This window comes from Leptosomus discolor, chromosome 8 (assembly GCF_034619465.1).
Source record: "Leptosomus discolor isolate bLepDis1 chromosome 8, bLepDis1.hap2, whole genome shotgun sequence".
Taxonomy (NCBI): Eukaryota; Metazoa; Chordata; class Aves; order Leptosomiformes; family Leptosomidae; genus Leptosomus; species Leptosomus discolor.
Genome location: NC_141398.1, coordinates 61,975,622 through 61,985,678, shown reverse-complemented (window position 1 = coordinate 61,985,678; position 10,057 = coordinate 61,975,622). Strand labels below are relative to the sequence as shown.

At 46.7% G+C, this 10,057-nt stretch overlaps 1 protein-coding gene across 1 annotated transcript; it reads right to left on the bottom strand.

The window, feature by feature from the left end:
* Window positions 1–1,109: 1,109 nt before the first annotated feature.
* Window positions 1,110–6,251, bottom strand: CHST4 (carbohydrate sulfotransferase 4). The gene is given in 2 exon segments (XM_009955731.2): window positions 1,110–2,298; window positions 6,167–6,251. A coding segment is annotated over 1 exon segment (1,176 nt). The 5' UTR covers window positions 2,286–2,298; window positions 6,167–6,251.
* Window positions 6,252–10,057: the final 3,806 nt, after the last annotated feature.

Sequence of the window (10,057 nt, the reverse complement as noted above, 5' to 3'; positions counted from 1 at the left end):
CTGGTAACAGGCTTTTCTCCTTGTCTTACGGAACACTTAAAAACAGATAAGATAATTCTGTTGTTCAGGTTTGAGCTACATATTCCCATTGGAGGTGGGAGAATGGCTTCTCCAATGGAAATGTGGAGAATGGCATAGTCTACTAAACATAATTTTGTTGTGCTCTAAGACAGGAAATAACTCTCACCAAATAATTTGATAGGATAACTTGCTGTTCTCCTCTCGGCTTCAGTCCACTGCCAAAACCGTACCTTCCCAGTTCCATTATTTATATCAATGGACTCTGTGTCCTTACCTTGTCTTTACAGTCTCAAACTTAGCACGAATTCTTCTCAGCCACACATGCAGACTGTGAGAACTCTCAGGAAAAAACTATTCTTGGTTTTGAAAGCTAAAAGACAGAATTATTTCATCTGAAAAATAAATGGATTCACATAGTCCCAGAAATGAATCCCCATATGCAAATGCATGAGTTTTTATTTTCAACTATAGCTGGTTTATTCCGTTTTCTCATTATATAGTAAATGAACAAAAACATTTCCCTGACATTGCCACCAAGGCTGGATGCCCAGGCACAGGAATGGAGCAAGAGAAAAACTGGGCTTGAAAATTCAGCCATTCCGAAAAAGGATCTTTTCAGAAATGAATGTCCGATTATCCTTGTGTCTCTTCTGCTATTACATCTCCTGGGTGGCAGCATGGCAAATAATGTTCTTTTTATTCAGCTTCCATTTATATCTCCTCTTCCTTTGCAGTGCAATAGCTCCATGTGTTTTCACTAGTATTTAGGTGTGGGCTGCGAGGGGTTAGAGCTCTGCTAGCTGGTCCCACTCCTTTGGCATTCTGTTTGCTCCAACCTACACATACTTCCTCTTTTACATAAACCATGGACTTAATTTCAAAGGCAGACTTGCATCACTTCAGCCTGCATTGTTGCGGAGCCTCCAGGGGCCTTGGGGAGTGACCCTGTGCTGTTGAGAAAGCTCTCCTGAGTGCAGCCAGGGTTGCTGTGTTACTTGCATAGAACATCCGTGCACGCACTCTTACGCACATACGCGTGCACTCTTGTCCTCTTTTGTTTTCGTAAACAGTTCTCCACTCTGCAGCCTTCAGAGAGTAGGTGCAGAGAACAGCTTTTCTGCCTTCAAAATTTGTTACTCAGAGGAGTTCAAAAGATCCAGTGACATATTTTTTTGCTCTTCTTCAGACTGAACAAGCTGGTAACCCAGCAAGTCCATTGCATCCTTGCACACATTTTGCACTTTTTCTATTTTTTGGAAGGGAAGGGTCTTCCTCCAAGCCTGGGATACTCTCAGCGCATCTCTGGACCCAATACCGAAGGCCCGTGCTCCTTGCCCCTTCCCATGGGTGATGTTGTGCACCCACTTTTGAAGTTCTGGTGTGAAATGGAGTTCTGCAAACCTGTACATCTGAGCAGCCCTTGCTACTGGGTCTCTGACAATGTCTTCGTAGCGAACCAGCAGGTAGCGGTCTTTCAGGAAGCTGGGAATAGCCTGGCTGCCTGCCTTGTAAATCTCAACTTGGCTTTTGCAGATTACTTGCATTGTGTTGTAGGGCCCCATTTCTCCCTCTGTCCCCTGGGACCCCACAATAATGTTACTGTCACGTTTCAGGTCTGCCATTGTATTCTCTCGGGACTTGAACACAGCCCGAGGATCACGTACCAAGTGAATGATTTTGAGGTTCAGGGATGGATCGGTGAGAAGAGGGTAGAGAACTTTCAGGTCAAAGAACCGGACCTCCTTGATAGCAACATGGCTGTAGGTTTTACAAGCTTCCTCCACCTTGCTGAATGGGTACTTGCCACAAATTGTTTTGCAATTGTCTGCAGTGATTATGTCACTTCGACTGAATGAGTCACAGGCAGGGGGGGAGCACAAGGCTCGGCTTGTCTCCCACTGAAATAAATCTGACTTTTTCTTCTGGCTAGACATGTAAGCATCAAACACAGACATGTCACACAGAAAGACCGACCTGACTAGGTCCCGCACAGCCATGTGCAAGACCTTGGCACTGTTCTGGTGCATCGTAACCCACACGTGCCACGCAGGCTCCATCAGGTAGAAGACGCTGGGGTGCTGGCTGAAGATTTGTCCAGTGAAGGAAGATCCTGACCGCCAGGAGGAGAGAATAAGGATGTGGACTGGAGAAGATTTTTCTTCCGTGGGGGCATTGTTCCTGCAGGGTGGGAAGTGGAAGTGGATCAGAAGGAAGGACAGAACTGCCAGAATCAGGAGCACCTGTGCCCTTCTTGACTTCACCATGGTAGCAAGGGACCTGCAGAGACAGAGGAAGTTCAGCATCACAGGATCATGAAGAAAGCAGGATGTGGTGCATCAGGCTCCTGCCAATCCCTTTGCAGGCTCAGGGTTTTGGAAAGTTGACACACTAGCATTGATACTGAGACAACCACAGCACAAGGTGTCTTTGGAAAGGACATAAATACTGCAGGACCGAAAGTTTTCTGTAACAAAAGCGATCCTAATGCAGTCTTAGAAGATCACTGAAAAGCTTGTCTGCACTTTTATCAAAGTTTATGAGTTAATTCAGTGTAGTGGAATAAGTCAGTACACACAAATGTGTACTTAATGTACTCAATCCCTGCAGACATGATCCTGGCAATTTTTATGGAGGAAAGATGGAACAAACAGTCTTTGTGGAGAATCCAACAATGCTACATTGTTACCTTTAAGCTCCTGCTCTGACCACTGTTTACAATCATTTTTATGTCAGAATGCTGTAAAAATACGATACAGGTTTCCATTTCTTTTGCTTATATTCTTCTTTGAATTTCAGGAAACATTTATTGTTATCACAGGCAAAAACTCACATACTAAGGGAAGTAATTTGTCACTGTAATAACTCCAAGCACAACATCTGGTCCACAGTCAGAACATCACAGGCAATTTTGCTAGAAAGGCCCACGAGGGCTTATCTCATCCATCTTTGTGTAGGCAAGCTTACCTACAACTAACCCCTTAGCCTAACTCCTTTTTAAAGGCTGTCTGCTGCCACCCTTCCCTCCAAGCCCACTCATCCTGTAGGTCTTTTACGAGAACAGGTACAACACAATGCATTTGTCCAACTCAAAGGTCTGCCCAGAGCTGGCTCCTTGTTTCTCACACTAAACCTCTTTTCTGCCTGTTGAGCATGACTTCATTATCGGAAAATGTCCATTGTGCTGCCTGGGGACAATTCATAGCCAGAGTACCGGCTGGCACAGGAATCTGCAGGAAGTACACCATCAGGGATGGGATCTGAGGCAGAAAGGATTAACGTAACTTAAAAAAAGTACATTAAAGCATGCTCTGCCAACTGCTCCTCTCTTGTGCACTTTCCTTACCTCCCCCAGCCACGCCTGATTGTGCCTTGAATGTAGGTGGGTGCGTGCAGCGCTGACCATCCCTGGGGACAGGCTCCTCCAATAGTGCGGAAGTGCACACAGTATGGTGTGCTCCCCTGTCACCATGTGCCAGGCTGGCAGTTTAGCTGTGCTGCAGTGGAGACAGGCCTCTCCGGCCAGTGCAGCTGCTTTACATTCCCAAGGTGAACTAAAATTAAAAAACCTCACAGGTTCTCAGTCGTGGTCAGTCCTTCCAGGTGCTTCCACAGCCAGACAGGATAGAGAGAGCAGGGCCTACAGGGCTGCAGGGCAAGCTGGAAGTCCTCCTGGACAGAGCAGCACTGGAGCCCAGGTCCTTACAGGTTTGTATGCTGCTTTTGTGCAGCCCATGATACGCACTGAATTCAGGCAGCTCTGCCCACTAAAGTAGCAGAGGTATAAAGCGTGCCCCAGCTGGCTGCAATGCAGACACTGCTCCCACACTATGTGCTTACCATGCTATCTTCTAGGTCCATGATAATACATGAATGTCCCCAGTTAAAATTTCCCTAACCTCCTCGTGCCCTGCCTCAATTTCCCTCTGCAACGAAGCTTTCAGACTAGTTTGCACGGAGGTGCCGCCTCCCACAATTTCAGTTCCTGGGGCACTGATGCTTAGATTTCCAGGTACAGTCACTGCTGCTAACTAGGAACAGTACTCATCTTTCCCTCTAGCATATGTGCATAAATTGGCTTGTTTATCTAATCTACCTGCTGCGCAATTGTTTTGAACTTAGGTTTTATAAGGCAGCAATTATAACTTCTCAGAGCCAGGACAATACCCATACCAATGGGTAAGCCTGTTTTTTTTCCAAAAAGTGCTACTATATTATGAATTTTATTTTAGTGATGTCTTGCAAGGACAGGGCTGTGCATTTAGTGAGGGATCACATGCTTCTGGTCTCATGGACAAGAAGCTCACTGTCTTTTTTGGTTATATAAATGGACTGCGGTGTTCAGGTCTGTCAAGCTGATTCAGGTAACATTTAGACCAAGCCTAGGAGGAGCTGCAAACAAAGACTATTGTAAAAATAAGTCATACATTAGCTTCCTCCTTGCAAATGAATATAGCAGTGTTTACCAAAAGTCCTGGCTTCCAAATGAACTTTGACAATATCTCTTCCACCTGGCACCATTAATATTATTATTCTAACTCCCTGGACTACAGCCAGAAGCTCTTGATTGAGAAATACTCTGTTGAGCAGACATAAACACTGGCGTTAAGATACTCGCAGATTTAAACCCACAGAAACAATTATTTCTCTGGAAACCCGTGTGTGAATAGTCTGAGTCAAAAAGAATGGATTCAGGTTTTTTGGGAAGCAAGGGTGTGCTTTTATCTTGAATCAAACCACGGTGGGACAGCTGGATGTTTTAGACATTTCACAGAGTATGCAGACCAACCCTGTGACTGCTCTTGGTAGAAACGGCCTCATGTAAGGCCACAGCCTCAACAGCTTCTTCACTCTTACACAAGAAGTAGTGATGATTGTTGGCCTGATCAGTCCATCCCACAGGGAGGGGAGAAGGACTTGAAATGAGTTGTGTGTGCCTGATGAAGTGGAATAGAGGAACAGCAAAGAGCAGTAGAGGTTCTATCAGACGTTTCTTAATATGAAAGAAATACTAATTACATAACCCCATTTTTCACTACTGTATCTCTCCATCAAGGCAGCTGGGATGTTTCTAAACCAAGATCTTAAGCTTGACCACATTTTCCCTACAGCAAACATCCAGAGTCACACGTGATTCACTTCATTTCATATTGCAAAAGTGAAATAAGAAGCCCTCACAGAACTGTAAAGATCAGCCACCAAGAATGATTGAGACAATCTCAGCGGCAGAACAAAAAAAGGCACACTGTTACTATCTGCTGGCAGAGAGATGAGCCAGGACTTGGCTGAGAGCAGAGAGAACAGGAAGAATCTCAAGGCATTAAGGTTGAAGAACAGAAACTGCTGAAAAACACGGTAATCCTGTCACCATGTTAGTCTCCCACAGCACACATACAAGAATGCAGAGAACTGGGATCTGCCTGCCTGAGCAGCTAGTCTCCAAAAAAAATGAACAGAGTTTTAAGCTTTTCCAGAAACACACAGGGGCCTTGGAAAAGCTTGATCCTGGCAAAGAAAAAGCAGAAAGCAGCAAGCAGCCCCAGGGAGACTTAACCAAACACACTCTGAGCATGGGCAACATGCCCCCAGAGTACACATTCGTTGAACCCATGCATGTCTGGGGCAAGGGGGTGACAGTACAGCTCAAATACCTCAAGCTGTGCAGACTGTGGCTGAGTGCTCTGCAAGTTTGGGGGAGCTCCCCAGACATGTACAGATCCCTCACTGCTGTAGTAGCAGTAGTGTAGCAAAGAGGATCTGGTGCCAGGGAAGCTCCGGACACTGATCTTTGATGGTATCGGTCGTTGCGCATAGTTTATCAAATACTACTTCAATTTGGCGTGATCAGATTCTGTAGAAGTAGCACCTGCCCATTCAGAGGAGAACAAATGGCATGACTGTCACTAGTGGGAAATGCTGAGAAGGGGCACTGAGAAGACAGTCTGGAGAAGCAGGAACTACCCTCTAAGCCAGAGCAACAGCTTCTGTCTGCAGGAGGAATCGTGTAGCAATTTACTGGCGTCCATACGTTTACAATATTTTACAAAAATTATCTCCCAGTTCAGGCTGCTGATGTGAGCAATGACTATAGTTCTGGGCACCAGAGCGTCCACACCGGATACCAAGAAATGGTTGAAAAAAATCTCACCTTAACAAGTCCTCTTGAAGCACCACCAGACCTGTTCAAGCAAAGTTGCCCTCACACATGTACACTGCTGCGGTACACACTCCTCCAGGCAGCCACAGAAATGGCTGTGTGTTCACGTACTGGCTCTCTGCCTTCATGCCAGGCTCTCATAAACATGTGTGCTCAGCTCTTACTTATACCTGTGCCTCCTCCCTCCTGTCCCCTTCATTTCTGTATGTCCGAGCTCTGAGACTGACTACTCTACAGTGCCCGCCTACTTTGACCTGAAACTAGAAAACTCCACCCTGCACTAAGCAGCAAAGCATGGGAACGGCAGTTTCTTGCAGGGGCACGGATGACCAAACACTGCTAGTGAAGGAGAAGTGCCAGGAAACACACGAAGGAGGCTGAGAGGTGCTTTTATATTACATCCCATTGCAAGCCCCAAAAGAGACAGCTTTCTGTAAAAGGAGGAACAGGGATGTCTGTGGCGTGTCAGAGCAAAGAACAAACAGGAACCCTTTTTGCAAGGATTACCCATGCAGATTCAAATAAAGTCTGACGCTTTTCTGTCTGTGCCTTGCTTGAGTTAAACATTTTGGGGCTGGGAAAGAAAATTCAATGAAAGGAGAAGTTGTAAAAGGAGCAGCTGGACTTGGCCTGTTAATGATTCACAAGGGTGCTGCAGCAGCAATGGGGCTGCGCCAGGTAAGGTAGTGAAGCAGAGCAGCGCTGGGCTCAAGAGAAACATATGGTATTCTGTGACCACACAGAGACAGTCATTTTGGGTCATTCCTATTCCAGGTCTCATCATTTCTGTCACACCATCTGGAGAGGTGAAGACCTTCTCTTGATGATGTCTTCTGTCCCCAGGGATCTCACTGAGCTGCTCTGAGGGCAAGTGCAGTATAGGAGACAGCAGAAAAAAAAATCTGGGCAAGGCTGGTCCTTCCAACGGGAAGGACAACCTGAACGGGGCAGGTCATGTTCCCTTTCGCTTGCTGCGTTGTGAACACAGATGATCAAGCCCTGGTAACCCTGGGCTGGGAAACAAGGTGAGAAGATGGCAGTGGTCCAGGTGGGGCCCTGTGGTGAGAACCATGCAATGTTCTGTGCCACCTGGATTTCAGCTATGTGTTCCTATGCCCTGCACTGACGCCATTTGTAAGAAGGATTTACCTGTATGTCATTAACTGTTACAAAGTTGGTTTGTAAAGGTCACACCACTAGAGTGGCTCTTCTTAAAACCTTATTCCTCCCTGACCAACAGTTGCATGAACAGAGATGTATCAAAGCTCCTGTTCCACCTGTACGTAGTTTGCTCAAGACATGCTGGTCCTTTGACACTGATAGTCAGGCTTCATGACAGCACTGAGCAGTGCCATACAATCCTCTAGTCACAGGGTTGAGCAGATTTTTTTCAGTTGCACAGATCCCAAGTTCTAATTACTTGTCTGAGCTTTCCAGAAGGCAGCCTCCGTGGCACAAGCAGTTGCACAGAATCACAGAATTTCAGGGGCTGGAAGTGACCTCAAAAGATCATCTAGTCCAGAGGCCAGAGCAGGACCACCTAGAGTAGGTCACACAGGACGCAACCAGTCGGGCTTTGAATATCTCCAGAGGAGACTCCACAACCTCTCTGGGCAGCCTGTTCCAGTGCTCTGTCACCCTCACAGTGAAAAAGTTTTGCCTTATGTTAACGCGGAACCTCCTATGCTCCAACTTGCACCAGTTGTCCCTTGTCCTATCATTGGACATCACCGAGAAGAGCCCGGCTCCATCCTCCTGACACTCACCCTTCATGTATTTCTAAATATTAATGAGGTCACCCCTTAGTCTCTTCTTCTCCAAGCTAAAGAGACCCAGCTCCCTCAGCCATTCATCATAAGGGAGATGTTCCACCCCCTTAACCACCTTTGCGGCTCTGCGCTCGACTCTTTCCAGCAGTTCCCTGTCCTTCTTGAACTGAGGGGCCCAGAACTGGACACACTGTTCCAGATGCAGTCTCACCAGGGCAAAACAGAGGGGGAGGAGAACCTCTCTCAACCTACTGACCACAGCCCTTCTAATACACCCCAGGATGCCATTGGCCTTCTTGGCCGTGAGCGCACATTTCTGGCTCATGGTCATCCTGCTGTCCCCCAGGACGCTTTCCCCTGCGGTACTCTCTAACAGCTCAGTCCCCAACCTAGACTGGTACATAGGTTTATTCTTTCCCAGATGCAAGACTCTACACTTGCCCTTGTTGTATTTCATTAAATTTCTCCCTCCCCAGCTCTCCAGCCTGTCCAGGTCTCTCTGAATGGCAGCACAGCCTGCTGGGGTGTCAGCCACTCCTCCCAGTTTTGTGTCATCAGCAAAGTTGCTGACAGTACACTCTGTTCCCTCGTCCAGGTCATCGATGAATATATTGAATAGTACTGGTCCCAGTACCGACCCCTGGGCGCTCCACTAGGTATAGGACTCCAACTAGACTCTGTCCCATTGACCACAACTCTCTGACATCTTTCGTTCAACCAATCCACAATCCATCTCACTACCCAATCATCCAGACCACACCTCCTCAGTTTAGCTGCAAGGATGCTGTGGGAGACTGTGTCAAATGCTTTACTGAAATCAAGATAAACCACATCCACTGCACTACCATCATCTATCCACCTGGTTATGTCTTCATAAAAGGCTATCAGGTTGGTCAAACATGACTTCCCCTTGGTGAAGCCATGTTGACTGCTCCTAATGACCCTCTTATCCTTGATATGCCTAGAGACAGCACCGAGGATAAGTTGTTCCATCACTTTTCCAGGGATCGAGGTGAGGCTGACCGGGAGAATGTACTCTTCTGTGGAAGCCAGGTTTGAGAGGGCACACTGTTCTGACACTCTGCATTTCCTGAGACCTGCACATGTCAAGGAGGGATCCTCTGGCTCCTGAACAATGGGTATCATTCTCCCTCTATGTCTGACTCAGAAGTTTTATGAAGCGAAGCAAAGCAGAAGTATATGGCAGTCAGCCCCATACCCCGTGGCCTTGCACACCTTGCTTCCACCTCACACAATGGCTGATCACTTTTCTGCTTTCTACCCTCCTTTCATGATTAGAGGTGTTTCCTGGGGACTCTGAGACTAGCGAGCCCTGTGAACTGCCCATGCATCCAGACTTTCCATTTCTTATACCCTGAAGAAGCAAGCATCATGTGCTGTGCTCCCCAGCACACACAGAGAACACACCTGGCCCAGTGCAGCAGCAACGGGAGTAGGCTGAGGGTAACATCAGAGGTATGGACTAGAGGTAACTCCTCAGTGCTGACGCTGGAGGAGACTCACTCCATAAGGGCATGTCTTCGATAGTCTGATGAGAGAAACAGGCACACCTAGAGCAGTGGAACCAGCTCAGCAGAAAGGTTTGACCAACGCCATGCCCTGTCTTCTGCCATCATCAAGAGCAGATGCCAAGGGAAGAGAAGAAACACGTTTCCTCTGTAGGTGCTCTCCTGGCCTGCAGTGGGCTCTGGAGCACACGATTCACCCCTCTGAATGTAGGTGTCCAAAATAAACGAGTGAGTGATGCTCTAGAAATTCCTGTTTCTTTCTGCTGGCTGTGACAAGAGTGGGGGTGTGACAAAATGTGAGTAAACATCTGCACTGAAGCTACCTAAAATCAGTTGAGATCAAGCTTGTCTTTGCATTTCACAGCACAAGGTTTTTTTTCTATTTACTTGTCCAATCATGTTTTGAACTTACAGATACTTTTGGCATCAACAGTATTCCATGGCAGTGAGAGTATGTTTGGCTACATGTTGTGAGAACTACTTCCCTCTATTTTGAAACTGGCATATAAAAACTGTGTTTGGTAATACCACCATTTTTTTTAATCAAGAGAGACAATGATTAATTTCTCCCTATTCACAGTCTT